Source organism: Osmia bicornis, chromosome 13, assembly GCF_907164935.1.
Source record: "Osmia bicornis bicornis chromosome 13, iOsmBic2.1, whole genome shotgun sequence".
NCBI classification, from domain to species: domain Eukaryota; kingdom Metazoa; phylum Arthropoda; class Insecta; order Hymenoptera; family Megachilidae; genus Osmia; species Osmia bicornis.
Window position 1 is genome coordinate 6,023,650 of NC_060228.1, and position 22,434 is coordinate 6,046,083.

General features: G+C 43.1%; 1 protein-coding gene and 1 long non-coding RNA gene across 3 annotated transcripts in view; one reads left to right on the forward strand and one right to left on the reverse strand.

Annotated features, from left to right (window-relative positions):
- Positions 1–1,178: 1,178 nt before the first annotated feature.
- On the reverse strand, positions 1,179–10,266 carry LOC114872604. Of its 2 annotated transcripts, XM_029179952.2 has the most exons (4): positions 9,859–10,266; positions 7,901–9,787; positions 2,710–2,989; positions 1,179–2,306 (listed from the first exon to the last, which is right to left on the reverse strand). In XM_029179952.2, exons 2-4 carry the CDS (start codon positions 8,034–8,036, stop codon positions 1,208–1,210), a joined length of 1,515 nt encoding a protein of 504 aa, XP_029035785.2. In that variant the 5' UTR covers positions 8,037–9,787; positions 9,859–10,266; the 3' UTR covers positions 1,179–1,207. The 2 variants fall into 2 exon arrangements, with proteins under 2 accessions (XP_029035785.2, XP_029035786.2); XM_029179953.2 differs by having other exon boundaries at positions 7,901–10,266.
- Positions 10,267–19,352: 9,086 nt separating this feature from the next.
- The window catches only part of LOC114872609, a 43,700-nt gene continuing 40,618 nt past the window's right edge, over positions 19,353–22,434 (forward strand). The window contains exon 1 of the long non-coding RNA XR_006830032.1: positions 19,353–19,760. This is a non-coding gene — a long non-coding RNA (uncharacterized LOC114872609). The remainder of the gene's footprint in view (positions 19,761–22,434) is intronic.

Sequence of the window (22,434 nt, forward strand, 5' to 3'; positions counted from 1 at the left end):
TGTCTAACCACCAGAGGGGTTGTCTACCGGAAGTTACTTATCTCTTATCTGAATAACATTCCTCCTTATCCTGTCGTCATGCGACAACCCCGGGACATGCTTTACTTACGAGCTATTAAACTTCGTTATGACCTTGGTGGTACTTCCAACCTTGGTTTATGGGGCTCGTAAAATTTATCTCGAAACCTAGCTTACCGTGGATTTCGAATTGTGGTTGATTCGACCCTTGTTTACCACTGCAAACTCTATCCGAACGTCATGAAATGCACCTCGTTCCGCGAACCAGTCGCGTTGTTTGCTTTGTTGCAATTCGTAGGTACTCTTCGTGGTGTCTCAAGAAGGAATCATAAAAGGAAACGATTAAAGGGGCAGTTTCCGTGTAACCTCGATAAGGGTGGAGGCAGATGTACAATGTTGCGATTTTCTGAGAGAAGATAGGATGATAAAGCACACTGAGAATTAGCGAGATGGTGTATAGTTTTATTTGGCGACCGGAAAGAAGGGCTTGGATCAAGTAAAAAGGAAATACGAGGTAATAAAGGGAGATTAGTAAGGAGAATGGTTCAGGAAAGTGTCTTTCAGAGTTTCAAATGCTTCTTGATACTTTTTTTTTCTATATGCCGAGTTTGCTTGTTTCGAAGGTGAAGAGTGGTGCAATTATGTTGTAACGAGGAACAATGCAACGAGCAGAGAATTTCCCAGCATTATCATATCATTCGAGACGTAAAAGTCGTTGGAGAAAACTCACGCGAGTTTTTATTCTAATTGATATCCAGGTGCATATCAAAGCGAGGCTTGTGCGTTACCTTAGTCATCAGAAGAAACTTTAAAGATCTTTGAATATTTGATGAAACTCGAATGATGGGACTCGCGAGCTGAAGGCGCCACATTGTCTCGGGTGTTATCTTATTTCCCACGGGTAAAACGGGAATTTACTTAGGGTTAATTTTTTTCACAAGCAACTCGTTTCCTTGTTGTTAAACGTGGTATAATTTTCAGCTTCGATAATGCGTTTAAGTCGTCAAGTTAATCTCTTCAAATTATACAATTTACATTTAGGAAAATTGCAGATTTTTCATAAGAAAATAGATCAAGAATTTCTTTATCATTTTTCAATCTACCTGAGGTTAGGATAGAAAAATAACTGAACACCCAGATGTATGATCAATCATCTCGACTTTATTATTTACAAAATCGCATTTTCCTGCTAAGAGAACCCCCTCAGGTCGCTCAAGAACACCCTCATCCTCTCCTTCAGTTGATCCGCGTACCTGAGCGCGGACTCGTCGACTCTGACGTCCTCCATGAGGATCTCGCAGTCCAAGTGTCTGTCATCGCACGCCCTATGGTGGTGCTTGAGAACGTCTTCCGGGTCGAAGTGATGCGCGCGTCTGGTGGAGGGATTCAGCGTGGCCAGCGCGTAATGGTTGTGCACCGTTAACGCTCGTCTCGTCGAGACGAAGCTTTTCACGGAATCGCCTTCCGGCGAGATACAGGCGGCTCTCACCGTGTCGAGATAATCTAGATCCTCGAAGGAATCCAGCGAATCCGTGTCAGGCGTCGCGCGGTCGCTCTGATTCCTTGTCTGCAGTTCTGGAAAGAAATAAGCGTTCCTGACCGCGTACGAGGCGAAGTCCTTGAAGTTTCTGCCGAGTTTGATCCTCTCGTCGAGCAACAGCTCGTACCAGTTCCTCTTCCTGGCTGGCACGATCGCCTCGTCGATGTCGATGGGTAACACGAACTCGGATCGATGGAGATTGTCGTAGAAGCAATGATTGTACGGTATCAGCTCCATTCGTCTCTTGATCCAGATGTCCTCGCCGAGGAATCGCCTCCTCGCGTGCTTCTCGTTCGGCAAGTCACCAGGCAACGTCAGATTGAACCATCTGATCACGTTGGATCGTTCGTACAGCCTCAACACCTTCAGCACGTTCTCGTGAACGCTGAACACGTAAAAGTAGAAGAGCTCAGCGCCGAGTATGCGATGCAGCTCGACGAACGCGACGATCTTCGACGAGATGTCCTCGTCGAAGTCCAACCCCTTGATGCACAGGGTGAACTGTCGTCGATGTTCTTCCACCTCGTTTCGGTGCCTCGTGTTTATCGCTAAACTATGACTAGCATTCTGCTGGCAGGGTTCCGGGCCCACGTACACTCTGGACGGCTCGATACCCCCGTCCACGGGTAATTGACAACCGACCAGGATACCCGCGTAACTGTCCAACGTCTCGCCCCATTCGTCCAACCAAATAGTGGAGACCAGCGCCTCCACGCTTACCGCTCTGCCTCGATCCTCCTCCTCGTACCTAGCGAACAAAGATCTTAGTTTCTGAAGGAGGTCAACTAGGATTCTGTAGGGGTGTTTCGATTAACGGGGCTCCTTGGACTTGATTTGCATAATCGTTCGAATTATGACATAGCTTGCCTTGCATAGGTATGGGGAAAGTTTGGGGAACTGGGTAAGAAGTTTGATTAGAAGTCTGCTTATGGACGATAAACTTGGAAACTGATTCGTCCGGAGAATGGCGCGATTGACCTGTTAACAGGGGGATGACGAGTTGACTCGTCGTTGGGAAACGTTTTCGTTATAATGTAGAGCGGGTTAACTCGCGGGATTTCTTTCATCCTAAAAATCAATGAAGCGTTAGAAAATAAGATAAGAGGGAATTGGGTAATGGAAATGCGAATCAATCGAGAAAAATGTCTCACCAAACGGTGCAGAAAAGGGCAGAGGTCGGCAGAGGTCCGCGTTTAACGCCAATCACCCTGAGGCTCGGATAGCCGGCCACTCTGAGGTCCAAGTGGGCGCTGTACAGGAAGAGCTGTCCGGGGATTGTCTCGAGCCACTTCGCGTCGGCTAACTTGAACGTATTTAACGTCGTTCCGTACGTTCCATTACCGTCGCACTCCTTGGAGGGTCTGTAATCGAGTGCCAATCTCCTCGCCCACGAGTAAGCCACGATGCTTCTTGTGCCTGGAGGTTCGCCACCTGGAAAATGTGTCAAGGAGATTGAGACCGTGATAGTCGCGTGACGCGCAGTGTGCCTTCGCTCATTAACACGGAAGTGGCCGCGACTGCATTCGGGGTAATTAATTTGATACGATCCCGACCCGATACCGGTTATTAAATGGAAAGCTCAGTCGCGTGAAAGGTGAAGTTCTTTTTTTAACTATTTCAATGGTCTTTCTTTGATGATATTTTTTACGCTTTGAAAGAGTGTTTGTATTTTGAATAATTAAAATTACAGAATGCCGTGTTAGGTGTTAATCTTTAAAAAGAGTTTATAAGGCTATTTAGGTACACCTTTTTTTTTGTTTCTTTCAACTGGGGAATAAGGAAGCGTTTAGGCAGAGATGACGTAGCATAAGTTAATTAAGGTATTGTTATAGGAATAGAATGAGTCATCGTAGTTTACGATCATAACGTCTCTTTCATCATTATTCATTGTGTCATAGCGTTCAAAATTTTTGTCTGTCAATTGAAAATATAGACAGGTCGAAATTTTTAATTTTACTTTTCTCCTATTTTATAATCATCGTTCGTGCAAGTTAACTTGCAATTGGTAAGGATCCGTTAAATTGCAGACTGTATCTAGAAATCTCGAAGATTCTCAAGTAGAAGCATCAATTTTACCAATACCTCCCACGCAGTACTTTCGAAGAGCAAACATACATTAATGGTGTTGCAAGTTTATAGTCTCATAGAAATTCGATTCTCGCTCTCGATGGCCACGGGTTACAACCACTCGTATCCTACGAATAGAAAGGCTGAAGTAGGAACGTTGAAGATCTCGAGGCGACCGGAAACGTTGCGTCACCGGTGGAAACCGGACGTGGCGTATAGTGAATACGTTTGCGTGTCACCGTACGATTGCGTCTTATCCGAATGGTCCTCCTCGTAATTCCTCGGTAATATCCTTAATTCTTGTCTCGAGCCACGTTGATTCGCGTCACTGACCTCGGACGAGCGTCGATCGGTTATATACACAGAATTTCAATTGCTCCGTTCGTTAATTGGCCTCTAATAGCGAATACGCTTGGTCTGCGTAGCCGAGGGAAAACTTGTTTCGCGTGGAGTCACGGAACGACCGCGAGTCACGACCACTTGCCAGCCTGGCCATATTTTAATTTCTTTTACCAGCCATCGATTCCTTTAATGAATTCACCGGTGAAATACGCGATTTATGCACGCACGATAATACGCGGACAGAAAGTCGGTAGCTGACGATTCCGTGCGACTCGGTTTCTTATGCTTTGATCAACGTTCCAGGCGAGTAATGGAGTGTACATTTTTCATGGTAAATTACTTTGACGTTTATTTCGCTGTAAAGTAATTTTATGCATCGTGTAAATTTGTAATTTACTGTTAGATTGTTGCATATCGATTGATTGATTTTCAAACATAGAAAGTTGAACATTTTTTGATGACATAAAAGTATTGCAAAATGGTACTTATGATATATTAAATTAAAGCTTAAAGTTTAAAAAATATTAATGTGTAAACATTTTCATAATAATTTCACTATTATTCACCTACTCCATATTTGTATGTCATCTTCAACAATCTAGCACAGCAGATCCGCTTAGAATGTTAAATGAATTCGATCGTTCCTTTAATAACCACGTTAAAGAAAGAATACTAACAACCTCATTCGATATGCCGTATTCATTCTTAACGCGATTATACAACCCATCAACAAGTCATACCTGCCCTCGGAGTGGGTAACCGATTATGAATCGTTACGATCACGATGATAATCATGATTTTATGATTTGCAATCGTATGAATAATCGGAACCTCCCAGTTCTCTGTATGCTTCTTTTAATCTTGAAACATAAGGCAAGTTGGTGAAACCCAATTAAAACCGATGGTCCGGCCGTATACGCGAGCATCGATCGCATCGATCCTGCACTCTAGCGTGTTAAACAATTTGTTCCGTTCGAGCGGAACGCCGATCTCAACCGATTCGTTCGTTGTACATACTGATGTAGGGTCGTTAAAAGTTGTGTCTACGCTTGACCCAACGACCGCGTATTACGCTGATGCGTACTATCCGTAAGCCTCTCTTCGTGCCCTTTACCGGCGCCGCTTCCTCCTTTCCTTCATCCACTCCACGGTTCGCCAACTTTACGAGAAAGTAAATGCTGCTACGCGAGACTCGTTCAAGGGGGGCCCCGATAGAAATACGCGAATAAATGCACGCGGTCTGGAAACGATATAGAAGAGACGATAGAACGTTCAACGTTTCTAGGCCAGCCACTTCTCGTTTGTAATTTCTGCGAAATCCTTCCCTAATGAGGCTAGGATCAGCTAATTGAAATTGCCAAATTTTTGAAACTAGGATCAGCTAATTGAAATCGAAAAATTTTTGCAAATTGAACGACGAAAAGTTTTAAAATCCTTTTAGTACCATTGTTATCATAGAATTGATCGCAGAGGTAATGAATTGATAGGAAAAGGAAAAGATACTCGAATGCAATTAATACTCCTTGGACGCTTACAGTAATCACGCCTCATCGCTCACGTTAATGCGAAAGCAACTATGCAACAAATTTGTTCAAAGGCTTTTCTCCCTATGTACTCGTGTTCTTACGTGGAAATCGAGTCTCCCGCGGATCGATCGTTGCTTCAATCGCGCTGTAAATTACGTCACCTAATGAAGTTGCTACCGCCAAGGAACCGTGTAAAGATTCGTATCCACGATAAGCCGGTGTCACTGCGTCGCGGTTGATTTACGGTGTAAGAGGCGAGCTTTTTGCACGCGATTCCGGGCCGATTCGATTTGCACGATTTTCTGGCGGAACTCTTTCGATCGAAGCCACCACCGGTAACGGGATTTATTGCGGTTTCAATCGGCTGGGAGCGTCCGGGATGGTTGACGTTGATTCAAGATGTGGGCGGAATGTGTTTATGCTAATGTTGGATTGTTATCGATTAACTAGGTACACGGTTATCGAGGTTGGACGGAGAAGAAAGAAAATCGTCGAAAGAGTGGAACTCGAATCTACATGATCATCGTTGTTGCTGGTTGTTCGCGATCCCTGTGACTTGCAACTATCGAGCTGGGCCTTCGGGAGGTTCAGGTAAGAAACAGCAGTGTTCTAGGTTGCTGAAGTTGATTGCCATTTTAACCCCTTGCATTGGAATTTAATTGATCCCTCTCGGGGATACGTACGATCGTTTAACTTCATTTGAAATGTTATAAAAGGTACATTGTAATTAAATTTCTTTTAGAATCGTACAGTGTTAAATGATCTGAAAGAGGTAGCAGAATTAATTTGCTATAAGAGTGATCTAATTAAAGAAAGTAAATTTTCTATTGCTATAATATCGAAATGACACTCAACTTCTAAACAGAAATTATAATATCGTGCATGCAATTATTTCTTCAGGTACTTATTTAAAGAGATACTAGTTGGCTAGTTAAAATCAAACGCGGTTAAGCGTAATCGCTCGAACTGTGAATTAATGATAGGCTAAAAACGCGCCGGGAATTTTCCTTTTCTTTGGCGGCCAGGCTTAATGCTGGGAAAGTATTCGTCGGTAGGAAATAGTACGAGTACTATGGCACAAATCTCTGCTAGACTCGGAACAGTGCTATGGTTGTACGTGGGAATTACCGGTCGTGTAACTACAGACCCTTCTTGTCGTATATCAATTGCTCTGTCAGCGAAATGCCTTCAACCATCTCATCACTTTTACTCTCCTTGCGACTTTTTTTCGCCATCAGGCAGATTCGCCTTTCGTCTAACTTATGATTTCCCTAAGTTTTTATTTCAAAGATAAAAGTTTGCAATTTCACATTAGAGACTCTTAGAATTCAATTATTAAAAAAATTATTTTTGTCAATTATTTTAATTTCAATTTGTAACGATTATATATAAATTTTTGATTTACTCGTGATATTATTGAAAAATCTTTGATGACTCGTATCGTTTAATACGTTCTATAAATTCCTGGTTCACGATGCTAAACCGAGATATCCGGGCAGCTTTAGGCCGTTTTGATATGCAAATATAAATTTGCATATTTAAAGCAGCACCTATCGATGACCTTTGATCGTTCAGGCTTTCATCCAGGAATAGTTAAGATTCAGCCGGGGAAATCTAACAGGTGGTAGGGAAGCATTATTCACGCGTTAACCCTATGCGAACGATTAACCCATATATGGATCCGGAGGGAATTATTCTTGACACAAACAAAAACTGTAAGTGTGGATGATAGAGATTTATTATGCATGCTTTGAGGAAGGAAATTATTACCTATTTTACTTCAACTGAAGACCTCTTCCTCCATAAAAGGCGAGGTAAATTTATTTCAACGATAACTAATCGGTGTTGATTCCTCAATCAATTCCACTCGTTTCGAGTACTCATTGATTAATGCATATCTCAAGACACAATCACGATTGTCTCGAAAAGTCAATTTCAGGGATAGAAGATTGAAATCTTCGGTTTGAAAATTGAATCAATCAATCAACCCTTTCAATTCGACCATTGAATCTGATCCCCTTAAAAATTGTACAAAGAAAAAAGATTGTCCCAAATGAATTTCAAGTTAAATTATTGCAAGTTAACACAATTTATCGCGTTAATCTGAAACGTCAACACGTTAGAGCAGAACGTACGATATTATCCTGGAAGGCGCATTAGAATCGTGAAAGGTTGAAAAGGTTAATACCAGAGGGTTGGTGTGCGTTCGAATCAACCTGGAATCCCTGGTAAGGGTCTCTAGTAGATACAGAATCAAAGGTTGGTCGAAAACGAAAGGGGCATTGTTAGGTGGCATAGGCGCGTTGGTTAGTGGCGTTGGAATTGCCGACTGTTGGGCGATAACGAAAGGGCAAAGGTGAGCCGCTGCTGGAGGCAAAGGAGCGTGTCTACGAAGAAAATTGCTTACCTGGCGTGGGAGGAGGATCCGCCGGTGGATCCGGGAGTTGTGGCGGCGAATCGAGCAGGGTCAACACGCACAACGCGGTGACCAACACGGCGACTAGGCCCACTCTGCATAGTCTTCTGGTACCAGCGACCGACATATTTCTCCTCGTCCCCTCGTCTTCGATCACCGTAGGATCGTCGAAACCCACTCGACTGTATCCATGTTCCCACGCGATTTGCAATTCAATTTTTTCGCCACTCCGAACCGAACAATCCTCCAAGAGATTAAAATTCGTTGAAAGGATTCGAAGACTACCTCTTCATGGTTCTAGTTATAACCAGAAATCATTGAAAGACACCCTTTGTTTCTGTTCGAAGAATTTGTACCAAGTCGATCAGTTACTTTTGACCGACAAATTGTATCTCTGCAGAGTATGTCTTCAATTATTCGAGTTCAGTGAATATTTGACGTGGAATCAGGAAGATGCAAAGCGATCGACCAGTCTGTTGAATCGATTCGACCCGTGAATGACGGACCGCAGACGATCAAGCTCGAATTCGCGACGGTTCAACGTGGATCGATCAGGCTTTTCTGGTTCTCCCGTCACGCTGCTTTGCATAACACGCTCCGCTACACTTTCATCGTTCTTAACGCTTCGGCCCGCGCGTTTCCAGCGATCTGTTATAAGCGTGCCTACGACACACGTACGCGCCGTATGCCGCGGACTGGTTCAGTGAAATCGCGGAAATCTGGATTTATAGGATGCGGTGCTCCGCTATAAACGCGATCTTGACGTGCTCCCGGTGCGTTCAGCCACGAGATTGAAAGTTGGCACGCGATTCCGCGTTAATGACGATGCTCGAGTCCGTTGATCGACGTAGCCGCTTTTGGACCGAAATCAAGTTCCTTTTCCCAGCTACTTCATCGGTTGTGAAACAAGTTCCTTCGATCTTCTCAATTAACCATCGTCTCGCGATCCTCTATTTTTCTCTTCTAGAAAAATTCTCGTCCGAGATCAGGTAGATTTAACAATAACAAGGTTGTGCTCGACTCGGTGGGTTTGAAAGGTAGGCACACGAATCTGTCTTCAGTTGCGTAAAAAGCAGCGTGGAAACAGCTCGACCTCCCACGCGACGCTGCCGCTTCTTCCTGCTGCTTCGTAGGCCGCTGGACCATGTATGGTCGTCCTGCGAGCTCTTCCAACAACTCTCCGCACCGTCGATAATCTAATTAACCTGGTATCTCCGTCGCTTTGACCGTTTTTTGCCCACCACTCTCTTCCTCCCGTCAATCCTGCTTGTTCAACCTTCACTTTTTCACCCTTTTGTCCCAGCGATTGTTCTGTTCGATCCGCGACAGACACGTCGAAAAGTGTCCAGCTGAATCAGGGAACGGTATCGGGCTCGATTCACGCCGTCACAACCATTTCAAATTCATTCGCCACCGTTTTTCGTTTCACCATTCGACCGAACCGTGGTACCGTGTCCACGGTGAGATCGCGTTTCTTTGCCACGGTGTCGGTTTAATTCGGACCGTGAGAACCGAACGATCGACTCTATTTACGAGCTATCGAATCGAACGTTTGCATTCACATCGCGGCGCACCGCTCCGCTCGTATCTGGAGCGGCTTTGGCTAGTTAGCGAAGCATTAGGCTCTTAAGAGGCTCGTAATATTCGCGTTTCTTCTTAGTCGTTGAACGAGAATGGTTTCTCTTCTTGTTTTTGTTAATCTTCTCCTTTCTGGATTGCTACTGGCTGCTGGTAACACCGATATAACCAGTGTCCTCCGCGTAGCTACGAGGCAGCCTAACGACCTATCAGGATGGTCGCGCGACACGTTCCTCAGCTTCTCCTTCGATGGACTGGTTCTGTCATTACGTCTTCTCATTTGTAATCAAGCACATGGACCTGTGAAATTTTCATACATTTATTTTCTCAACGATCTTTCCGAACAAACGGCACACAACTGAATAACGAACCTCCACCGACGATCCATTTCTGGACCTATGAAACAACTAATTAAACACAGCAATCAAGATCCCAATTCAGATATCATGTTGGTATTCAAGATCTCTCGCGATCACCTGGGTCCCTCTTCATCAAAGTGCGAACGAGACATTAATTCAGACAACCCGGTTCCTCCCTCGTGCCACTCTCACTCGGGAACACCATGTTCACAGCACGACGCGATCCCTTCGGTCCGATGGGCCGTCATAAGTCACCGAAAACACGTGGTCGGATCCGGTGGCCGAAACAGCCGGGTCCCTCTGGATCGTTGGGTGGCGCACGTGGTCACTGGATCGACCGAGCGGATTGGTGCAATCTCGCCTGCGCGAGAGTCCGAAGCGTACTGCGTTCAAGCGGGAGGTGAACGCGCCAGCAGAGCCTCGCCGAGTCTCGACCGCTTTGGACCCGTTGCTTCTAGCGTGGCTCGCCAATGCGCCTTGCCTTGCCCCATCCCTGCTCTGCTCGCTTCTACTCGCCTCGTCTCGCCTCGTCTCACCCTCCACCTAGCTCTTCCTTCCTCCGCGACTCGCCTTGCTTAGACTACTCTGTTCACCTCCTCCGGATAGTTAGTCGACTTTACCTTGTCGCAGCCTTGCGAAACCATGCCGCGTTTACCTCGCTTCTGTTTTCTTCTTCTCTTACCTCGCTACCCCTTTTGCACTCCTTTTTCTTCCCCACTTCTTTTGATGGGACTCGGTCTTCAGGATGTTGAGAGCGATTGTATAAATTAGGGGGAAAATTGGTGTCTTGCTTCTTGGATGATAGTTCGAGATTGAGGGTATAAAAGCCTCCTAGCAGTCAAGCTCTGTCAAGTAGTATAGGGCGTCACGATCAGACGATCTTCTCGTGTCAAGTGCGAGTTATCAGTCAATGACGCGATGCGTGATAATCGTCTGTAGGTTGTAAAGGAATTTTAGCTGGAATTCATATATCTGTCTTGAGCTGTCCAGTAGAGGGTAGCAGGAAGAGTTCTGAAGTGCCCGAGGACCACCATGATCGTCGGTATACTAGGCTAACAAATAGGCTGGAAAAAGCACTCGAAAATTGAGACGTCCAGTTCTCGAGGCGTAGGGAAGTCCTAAATAAATGACCGTGTGTATATAACTTATGTGCCCGACGCTCGAGGATGCCTGGTGGCGTCTTTGTGTCGTCTTGATAGATACCTCTCAGGTCCTCCTCGGATAGCTTCATTGTTTGAAAGTTCGCACGTTGACCTTATGATATGGTTTAAAATTTATCCTGAACCTTTGTTATAATAATAGCTCAGAATAAGTATAACGGAATAGATCGACTTTCGTGATACCATAAGTTGCATGACTGTACGCGATAACTTCATAGAATTTTATTTTCCTTCCACGTACGCGTGTACACCTTTCGATTAAACATTGCGGTAATGAAAGGGCTAAGTAGTCTGACATTTCCTGTATGTATGATTATAATAATTACGGCATCGTACAAGAAGAGATATTAATAGAAGATGAAGATGTTAGAGAGGAAGACAGTGTGTACGAATAAAATTATGGAGCTAATTATTCAAGATACCAGCTGCGACAGAACATTTGCATAAGCTTAATGAACATGAGGGAAAAAAATTCACCTTATCGCGCGGAGTAATAACCGTGATGCACGTTCGGAGGATACGATCGAAGGTTACAAATACTGAAAAAATTCTGAAACGTGTGTGCATACAATTTTTTGCGAGGACAGAAGAAAGGGTCCTTTGCAAAATTATTTTTAAATTGATTTATCAGAATGAGTATTCCAAGCAAAATCATGAAAATTGCTTCATTAATTTTAAAGCTATCGTCGAATAATTCATGCTATGACTTAACCAGCAGTTCACGCAAGCAGCCTTAACAGCCGTATCTTGAAGGCGGCGGTTTATGGATCACACTGAGTGTTTCCTTTTTTTTCCCCCCAACTTTCCGATGCAGAATGCGGCTGGAAATTTCACGACACCCTTCTGAACTCGCCGTGTACGTCTAATCGTTTCAACTTTTTCCCGTGCCCGCAGCGAACTTGCAGCTTTTTCCCGAGGCGTTCCCCGTGATCGACGATACCTTTCAGATTGCGGCACGTTCTTTCCCCTACGCGACTCGATGGCTTAACGTCTCTTTTTTCATCGAGCCGACGACCACCGTGAAGCATCTACCACTTGTTGTACTTGTCAAAGCGTATTGCGCGTTGACCGATGGCGACCAGCAATGCGGCGAGTTCATTTAAAGCATCTTGACGCGGACTCGTCCGGACGATAGCGCGTCGAGGAGTAACTTCCTCTGCAAATTGTTTCGAACTGTATCTCCGAAGAAGACGTACAGATAGAACGGTTTATTACGGACGAATAACGGGGTAGTTTCGATTTTTCATGAAAACGAAGCGAATCGCTTGAATATCATTTCAATTTTGGATCATTCTTGATCGCGCATCGCTAATATCATGCATAAATGTCGGCGATTCAGGAAAGGCAGGAGGAATTACGTTCAGGAAACTGGTATCGGAAAATGAACGGGCACGATGCATAATTCACTGGAAATGGGAACGAGTAAAATCAATCAGTAGCGTGGAATCGATTTCCCTGTCCGCAATTACACGCCAGCTAGTAGATAACACCTGCAAAAGGTCAGACAGTGTCAGCCACGATCGAATCTCCGACCTAAGCCAGATGAGAGCTCATACCTTCGCGATTGCTTACCGATAGCGAAGCTTTACGACACGGTATATTTGTACCTGTGAATTTATACCCCGCGATCAGTATGCGCTTAGTCACCGATGCTTTTTTCGTACGAATATTAACACTTCGTTTATGTCGTACTGGGTAGCACGGAGATTTACTATAAATTCAATGATTTCCGAAAGGTGATAGACATTAGTGGTAATGCAGCTGAGAAACTGGTTTCGAGGGTTGTAAATTCCGCGTTAAATTTAACCCTTAAATACGTAATATCATGAATATACATTTATTGGAAGATAAATATATGCCGAGGATGCTGGGTGAACGGAAAGGTTAATTAACGTCAATGAAAAGCAAAAGTGTAGAAAATTTCTTTTAATATTCTTGAAGGACGACAGGTGCTCTGAACTTGTATTTAATCTTTGCCTTTTTCTATAAAAAAATTTACACGATTTCGAAAGAAAAATATCGGCGTTTCGAGGATTAAAAAATAAAGCACGTCCTCCAACGACGTGCGAAGAAGAATCGGTGGCGGGACACTTCTTTCTGTCCGTCAGCAATGCAACGAGGGAAGAAACCGCTTCGTCCGCGGCGCGTAGTCGCTCCTCGTAAGAAATCGTCCGCGAACATTGGCGGAATACAAACGGCAATCACTCGAAACTTATTATCGCGCGTAAGAAACTCATAAATGCTTATGACTCGGCTGCTACTTTTTATCGCAACCTTCGAACGATCCAGTTAAAGGACCGTTCGCCCGGATTGACTACAGCTGGAGAAGTCGAGCGAGTCTGAAATAAGAAACGAGGCTCGCTAAGAGATTCAGTGAGAGTGAGAAAGGAGGAACAGAAAAGCGTAGAAAAATATGAAAGAGGAGAAAAGAGGAGGAGGAAACGAGCAAAAAGAGGAAAGTTGAAGGGAAGATGGTAGATAAAGCTAGATTTATATGTTCGTGAAATTTGCACAAACTATAATATATACAATTTTTTAATTTACTCGAAGAATTATCAAAATCAGTTTAAATGTGAAATAAAGAAATAGCGCTCTGAAATTGTCCGAATAAAAAAGTCATAATTGTAAAGTTTGATTCGTGCGAATTTTGCGAAACGCGTAAACCGAGCTTAAGAGCAGAAAGTGAAGAGAAAGAAAAAAAGACAGCAGTGTAAGGAGTTTCCTCGACGTCATTTGTAATAGCAAATGGCCTAATGATGCGAGTGGTCGTGACGGGACGGGGGATAAAAGTGGAATCGCGCGATTGCAGAGATTCATCGACGATACTTTTGCACGTCGAGCGTCGCGACGTTTCCCTGCCTACGCTCCTTTCGACTGGCTTGATTTTTATTGAGAATCCACTCTCGCGGAATACTTTCCGGCACGTAATGGTGATTCGCTGGATCGCAGAAACTGAGCCACTTTCGCGGCTGCGTCCAGTGATTTTCCTGCCCTGTGAATGCTAGTTATTACCGTGGGGAAATCGTGGTCGGGGGACAATCTCGCCGTAATATCATTTGTTCGAGTACTCGATGCTTTTTTAACAGCGACGAACGGAATGTCATCTCGCTTCGGTGCAACCGCAAACTACGTTTGCTTGCCGTTCAACTTTTTCTTCGCTCCTTTCCTTCTTCTGTGAAATTACCTTTGAGTATGGTAATTTCGAGAATGGTGTATTCTAAGGTGATCATTTCGTTGATTTTAACGATGAACCAATTTGTGGCACTCTTCTTCGTCTCCCTTTCTTATCAATTCCCATACAATATGGTACGAAAGAAAGGAAGTTCCATCCTTTTTATTTATTCATTTTGACATTTTTATAAATTGTCAGATTTCAAATATTTTATTTTCTAAGATTCTTATCTTTTTATTTGATGATTAGATAGTCGAGTTAATTCGTTCATAGGGAATGCGTTAAAATAAAGAGGGCATTTATGGAAGCACCTCTGGATAGATTTATCAATGACTCCTTATCAATGAATCAAGGGATCACGATGGGAAAAACATCGAGAGAAAAAGGTGCATACGAGCGTGTAAAGTCGTGGCAATTCCAAGCACCGAAACTCTCGTTACAATAGCGATTCAAGGGGTCCCATGAATCACGTGGCGAGTACCGATTAAGAATTTCAATTCGCGCGACACGGCGGGAGATCTGTGTCGCGTAAATCTCAGGCAAACTACTCGGCGAGTAGAAAAAGGATGAGATCGGGGATAGGGGGACATTACTCACATGTAATCGGGCCTCCTCGGTTTAAAACGCAGAATTTATATCAAGAAGAGTCCGTGTCAAAGGGAAGAAAAGAAGCTGCCCACACAGGTAGTATCGAAAGATGGGGAGTTAGAGAGAGGGTTTGCTTGCTATGTTTTACCGTGTCACAGCGTGAAATTATACAGCCTGAAAGAGGAGGCATCATCGGTGCGTTCCCAATCGGTCGTCAGAGACGTACCGTAAAAAAGATCCCCGTACCAAATGTGGAACGAATCCGCGAGACGTATTCTTTTCTGCCACTGAAACTTAGTTTACATTGCTAGAGTGTAATGGTAGATTTTTTCAATAATAATTTGTTAATAATTCCTAGCCAGGTCATAGTTGAAGTATTTCATGTTCGAATCATTGGGGCTGAGATTACTTTTTATTAGAAAGAGTTATTACCATGTTAATTATTACTTATTTATTACTTCAGGAATATGCGGTAATTCATATCGTGCAAAAATCATGAATAACCATAAATTCCATAAATACTATCTGTTTTATGAGCAAACTTTCAAAATACCTTTGAATTATAATTATCTCATATTCCTCAATGAAACACGTTAAGACCATAAAATATTTTAATATAGGTATGCAATTAAACGGCTTTAAATCTGTAACATCGTTTAATGGTTTTCGCTACCATACAATCAGGATCTAAGTTAAATCAACCATAACTATCCGTCAATATTCGATCAATCAGAAATGATTTATATTCGGTTTCTTCTTTGCGGCCCGTAAACTTTCACGGTGATCAATCTCGACTTAATCAAATCCTTAAATGGTTGAAGAGCGATGCAAATAGATCCAATCAACTAGTTGGATACTATGTATCATCTTTTTTCGTCGCATGATCGAATGAAATTAATAACAGTTGCGTCTATAATGCTCTTAGTTTAATTCCCCCAAGATCAATCGGTTAAGTCTAAAAGCCTTAACTATTACTCCGCCAATTTTTCTCCATTAATATCTTAAGAACCCGATAAGGATTCTATCGGTAGTAAAATGCATACTTTCCCACCGCATCCTATTTCATGATCTCTGAAATATTTTTGAACAGCGACTGTTAAAAGCATTAAGACCGGGAAAGTTGTAAAGCATCCAGCAGCAAATGAATTCTCTGGGCAACCATCATTGCCCATCCCTCATTGCGTCGCGCCGACATCGAAAAACCAAGGGCCCCGGTAACGGCTAATAACTTACGATGACGCGGACGTTTTAACGCGAAAGCCGCACTCGCGACAAGTCGTAAATTACGCCGGAAGAGCGATTTAAATACGACCAGCTTCTTCCACCGGTCGTCTGTTCATCAGAGAGTCTGGGTGTCCTCAGCGGGATTACCCCGGTGCACCCAACGCCACCCACCCTTTACGGACCACCCGTTGATTTACTATTTCGTCGACTCGTCGATACATCGGGGCAAGATCGATGCAACCGGCGCGGTGCATCCAGCCGCCGTAGCATATTACCGCTGTTAGAATCGTGCTTGGCTACGTGCTCGCGACTGTGAGTAATGCGTTCCATCTAGTCGATCAGCGAGGACGAAGAGAAACGGAGAAAAGAGAGGATGCGTTGCGATTTTCTTTCGAGCCCCGCGAACGCCTACGTATCGATCCATCGCGCGAGAATGCACGCGCGTACCTGCTTGATCAACGCGCACGATGAAATTGCACGCACGAAGAAGATCGATCGCGAGCTGTTCTTTCTTACGGACGAGCCTTTGTAATAGCTAGTTTCATACGTTCCAACGACGATAATTTGCATTGTGGTCGATAAAGAATCTTCTTGTTTGTCTCTTCTGATGAAATTTATTCCTATTCTTCCTTTTATGAAGTCTGCTTTGTTCTATATAAATAGAATCAGTGTTCATTTGTGATTATCCCTGTGAGGACGGACCATAAAGAGAGCCCCAATTTTTCATGTTCTCATTTTCAAAATTTTAAATTATTCTTCCAATATATGAAACTATTCTAAAATATGTTTTTTAAATTTCGGTCTCGATTGATCTAAATTTCGCTGGTCAAGGGTTTTTAAATTTTGATCTTCGTCGAATTAAAAATTGAATTAAATTTCAAACCATCTAACACCGCTTAAACTGCATCACTCGAAGGTAGTTTTTTAAAAAAGAAAAAGGAACCGTTCCCTTGTCGAGGAAGACTTTAACACCGACAGAAGACACGAGTCCGGTCGAGCCCGTACGTCGCGGCTCGTCGAGAGCACCATATCCGTCGTCCACGTGTGCACCAACCGTTAATCCTCCCCACCTGGATGAGGCACGATGTAACTGCCTTATAAAGCGTGTGCTCGTTCTCGAACCGTTCGATATCACGGTTTATATTGCTAATTAAGTAATTGAAGTTTAAACGGAGGAACGGCCGAGGATAACTGCTCGGTCGGGTTGCATCGTGATAATCCCTCAAACGTTTCCTGGTTCTCGGATCAACGGGGAACGAGTTGGGTAAAAGGAGATGCAAGAATCGCTTTAAGTAAGCGAAGGCAAAACGTTCGAGCCAGATACGTGACATCTACTTACGCATCGCGAGTTACGAACGGAATTCTTGACGTCCGGTTTCTTGGTGCCGCGGCAAAGCCACTCGACTCCGATGGATTTATGCATCGGTAATTACTTTCCTATCACGGCCCGGCTAATAGCCGTACGAAGGGATGAAGAACGCACGATCGTTTCGTATCGAACTCGTTTGGGATGGCAGCTGTTCAATGTCGATCAACCGGCCAGAAGACCGCCCGTGGCGAGGATCTATCCGTGTGTTGAATGATAAAATGACCGGCGCACCTGATAATCATGGACACGATTAATCGACTAAGATATCTGCAGCTTCTCGCTATCGAGCAACTATTTCGACCTAGGGATGCCGCGATAATCAGTCCGACCGTGTCCTCCATCCTCTTGCCACGATGATAGCAACATTAATAAGACAGATGCGTCTACTTGTCAGTATTAATCGAACGGCTTATTTTTTCCATCTGTCATCCGTTTCGCTCGATATAAAAAAAAAAATATTAAAAAATTGAAATTTATGATACCGGGAAGTCTGCAAATGATAGCTGTTGAAATTATAGTTAGAATTACAAAATAGGTTTTGAATATCAATGCTGTTATTATAAAAAAGAAACAATTAACCATTACTTGCAGTGAATGACTCGCGAAATTTAATGAATTTACTGTAACATTGTTGTATTTAATTTTACCATCGTGTTTTAATTAAGAAGGAGATTCATCATATTAATTTATCCCCTACAGAAGATAAATCGACTGTTCTATATTCGCTTCTACGATGCTCGTGTAAGAGAAAAGGAGTAATTTTCAGCCTGAAAAGTGACTGGGATAACGAGTTGAAAGTATGAAATCGATATCATCGATCCGAGGATACTAACCTTCTGTTGTGTATTAATTATAATTGAACGATCGTGTATCCTTGTATTCTCATTGATCACGATTTCGTTGAAATCAATTGATTTCAAAGGGCGCGATTGCTTAATAACTTTCTCTCTGGGAACAAAGAAGAGGCGGATGAGAAGAACGATGTGCGCGAATCACGTTGGCCGATCGACAAAAAGCTATTCCGCTTTAAAGCGGCGGCAGGATTTTTACAGAATGATTCTGACACATTAAAACGCAAGGAAAAAGGTAGCGGGTACTTAAAAACGTCTCTACGCGTCCCTGCTCTGTTTATGCACACCTGTTTTCAATTAACCTGGCCCTCGTAAGGACTCGTTCGCTATCAACCGCCTCTATGCACCAGCAAAAAACTATCTGCATGCGTGATGAAAATGAATAAAAAGCGTGTCGCTCGACAGAGGCTCCAGCGAACGGGCGATTCCGCGTACAAAACTAAATGGAGTCCTGTGGTCACTTGATATTTTAAAGCGCACCGCAAGAAACGTTCTAACTGCACCGGTGATCAAGTGAAAATGCAAAGAAGTCGTATTATTACGGGGCTTGTCGTGGTAAGTTTCTTTTCGAGCAACTTCTGGGTTTATTTAAAGAGTTTGTGTCGTCTTAATGGAATTTAGGTGTACACCTTCAGATTCGTTCTCCTTTTTATTTTGGTCATTAAGGTGGTCATTAGATATGCCAGTGTTAGGTATCATTGATTAATACTAAATGATTATTAATTGGAATAAATATTTAATAATAACCACTAATTGCTAATTAAGAATATTATTAGTTTTTAATTGGAATCCAAATACTAATTTTACGATCAGTATTTTAACAGGTAATCATTGGTCCAACTAGCAATAAATTACCTATTTTCGTCTTTAATAACGAATATATAAACTTTAATCCTTGATACCGTTAAATATTGCCCAACCCTGTCGTAATATGGAAATGATAAGAATATTTTATAGTTATCTATTTCCTTGAATCTTAATTATTCAATTTGCGTACTGGTATACAAAAAAATAAAATAAAATTGATAAGTAGGGTTTTCCAAGAAATATATAATTCGTCCAACGAGACGCGTCAGCATATGTTTACAAATTCACGCGCTCGACTCAGGGTCGGAGCTCAGTTGTTTCCAGTACTTCAAACGTTTCGGTCGAGATTCGTGTACTGTGTTTCGGGCCTGCATCGAGCATGTGAATTTCTACACATTTACTGTCTCGTCTCTAGTGATTGAACATGTTATAATTTGAAACCATAAATTGTGCTCGTTCCATCATCTTCAACTCGATGAAATATGGATTTCGCGTGGGAGACGCGTGGGACAGGACACAAACACGGAAGGAACAATACATGTAACGCATAGAAGAGAGTAGGATCGAACCGTGAGGACGACTAACGGTGTCGTTTAGATTTTTTTCTGAAATTCAGCTCTTGGCGAAGTAACTGTCTAGTGTTAATGCACATGCTACCTCCAGCCTGTTCAGTGCTTATATAATTATTCTAACGTCAGGTGCAGCTCTGAAAGCGAACCAGTCAAACTACTTATCAAACTTATGTAAGTGTACCATTAGGTTCAATAATACTTGTATTTATTCCATCCTTCTCGAATGTACCTGCAGTTATCGCGTTTAAAATAGTGAAAAGTGTAAAGTATTTTGCATATCAAATTTTTATCAAACACGGCGGACCATGGAGAGGGTCCCAATTTTATTTTCTAAATTTTATACTGTTTCACTGAAAATTATTTTTCCAATATATTTTTGTTTGATAAATTCGGTTCTCGATTGACCTAAATTTCAATTTCAAATAACATCACAAATAGACACCAGAAAATTGCCCAATGAAACATATTCTAATTGAAACACAGAGATTGCAAATAATAAAATTGAAACTCAAGCATGGCAGCTCCAATCTCTGAAAGTAATCTCCAATGTACAATGAAATCGTAGCACAGCTCCGTTACGTGTACCGGCTTCCACGCCGACGCGACATCGTTGAGTATTGTATGTTTAAAGTAACACTGCACGTTCTATATCTGGATCGTTTGACATCCGGAACTAATCGAACGAAAAGCAGAACGAAGCGATGAATCGTCTTCCCCGAACTTAGAATCCTTTATTTTCCTCTCTCGTCCATTAAGATTCACCATAATGCAAACCTCGCGAAAAAAGCATACTGCCTCCTCGTTTCAGCATCAATTTCACGCATCACGTAGAAGCGTCAAAGTTGCAATTCTAATCGAGCGCCAATAATACAAGCGTTGCTTAATCGTCACTTAATATTCCATAATTTAATGTCCAATAAAATACCCGTCAACGTTCGTGCCAACTCGAAGTCATTGAAGAGAGCCAGCATAAAAAGTCAAAGATAATGGTCCATTGAAATTAAAAACGTGTTGCTCGTACGTTGATCGTCGTTAGCTGTCGGTACGTAGGTACAAAAGGAACGTCTCTTACACCACTGGCATTAATTCGCGGTAACACGATCATCAGGCGAGTACAAATCTACGCACGCTCGTTAAAACACGGGAACGGAACGGTCAATCGACTCTAGTCTCGAGTTTCTAATCAATAATGATCCTAGAAAAGGTTTATTACTCCCTCGACTCGTCGCAGATCAAGTCTTTAACATTGAGATCGCTCGATCTGGTGTGAATCAACCTGTAATCTCTTTTCATTACGTCGCCTCGCTAATAGTTTGATGGTTATTGCAGTTTCGCGATGTTCGACGTCGTTCGTGACACGTCCCCCGGGATAATTAACGACCGGTCGTGGGAATCAATTAGCGTGGACGACGCAGGAGTCCACTCAAACTTCTCAAACAGAAAATGGATCGAGTTACGAGAAGCGGAGGTTGAAGGTTTACGATCAACAGAGCCAAACGATGTACGGCATCGCGCTCGTTAGCGTTGCTCCCGGTCCCGTTTTATGTGCGTTCCGTACAGTCCGTCGGATAAAAGAAAGAGAAAAGGGCGCGGGAACGAGGGAAATGAGAAACAAGAGCAAGAGAAAAGGGATGGTAGTCGCAGGGAACAAAGGGTGAGCGAATTGAATCGAAGGATGCCGCGATCATCGGCCGTGGCCAGTTTCTACTCGTTCCTCGAGGAACCGTCGAACGTTACGAGCTAGCCTCGCTGTTCAGGATGATTACCAGCTGACAAGGCCATTCGTGGCTATAAATTTTCAACCACTAAGGTTACGACCGACGCGACCTTGGCCAATTCGAGCTAAGGGATAAAAAGGTGCACGGTGCCACGCGATGCAGATGCATCTCAACGTTGCACCGCATCGTCGTCGGCGTGGTTGTAAATCAAACGGGATGCTTTTTGCTCGGGATAAGCGACACGCCGCCTAAATAATGGGACTTTTGAAGGAGTTTCTAGTCGCGATACTGGGACACCGGTAGCTTTCCTAGGATCTCCGGTGATTTAAGGGTTTGGAGTAGGTTGTTGGTTCGTAAATCAAGAAACAAGGGGCAATGATTTAATTCTGACGTAGGTAATTTTGAATTGGGTTGAAATTTATCTTCTACCATGATGGAATAATGGTTTTAAATTAATTAACACTACCATCAAATTCTTCAGCAACATAAATTTATTCAATGTTACAATAGCTTAGTGAAAAAAATCTAGGATAACAAGAACAGTTCTTTCTTCATTGTTATTCTCGAAGTAGAAATTCACCGAGTCCCAGTTGTTAGAAGGCAATTTCCCAGGTTGCGGGAAGTGGATCTATCGCATGTTTGAATGCACGTTTCGACCGGCATTCTCGACGATCTAAAATCACGATAAACGATTCAGCAGGGCACGCCGTTCGCGGTTCACGATCCGCGATTCATCGTCGTCCTCCTTTCTTTGAGCGATCTACCGATGCAACGGTATTCGCCTATGGCGCCCCATTCGCGCTACCAACGATCAAACGATACAGAATTTCCGTTCCTCTTTTTCCGCTGTGCCGCATCCACGGGAATCTCTTTAGTCCGTTTGATCTCGCTGAAAATCGCTACCTCGCTCCCTGATTTCATCGGCTACTATACAGTAATTTATGACACCCGGCCGAGATATTTTTCTACCCGATGATTTAGAGATTTATCTTGCTAATGATCTAGAATCTAGAGCCTGTTTCTTCGAAGAAGAAATGTGATTCTTGAAGAAGATTAAATTTTTAAGTGTAACATGAATTTATTGGGTGATGACACATTAAAGTTACAACTTTATAATTTTCTCTAAT

Coding starts and splice junctions, on each gene's coding strand:
- LOC114872604 (XM_029179952.2), bottom strand. CDS start 8,036: ATGTCGGTCGCTGGTACCAGAAGACTATGCAGAGTGGGCCTAGTCGCC. Junction 2,990..7,900: donor GGATCCTCCTCCCACGCCAG/GTAAGCAATTTT, acceptor CACATTTTCCAG/GTGGCGAACCTCCAGGCACA. Junction 2,307..2,709: donor GCCCTTTTCTGCACCGTTTG/GTGAGACATTTT, acceptor TTTGTTCGCTAG/GTACGAGGAGGAGGATCGAG.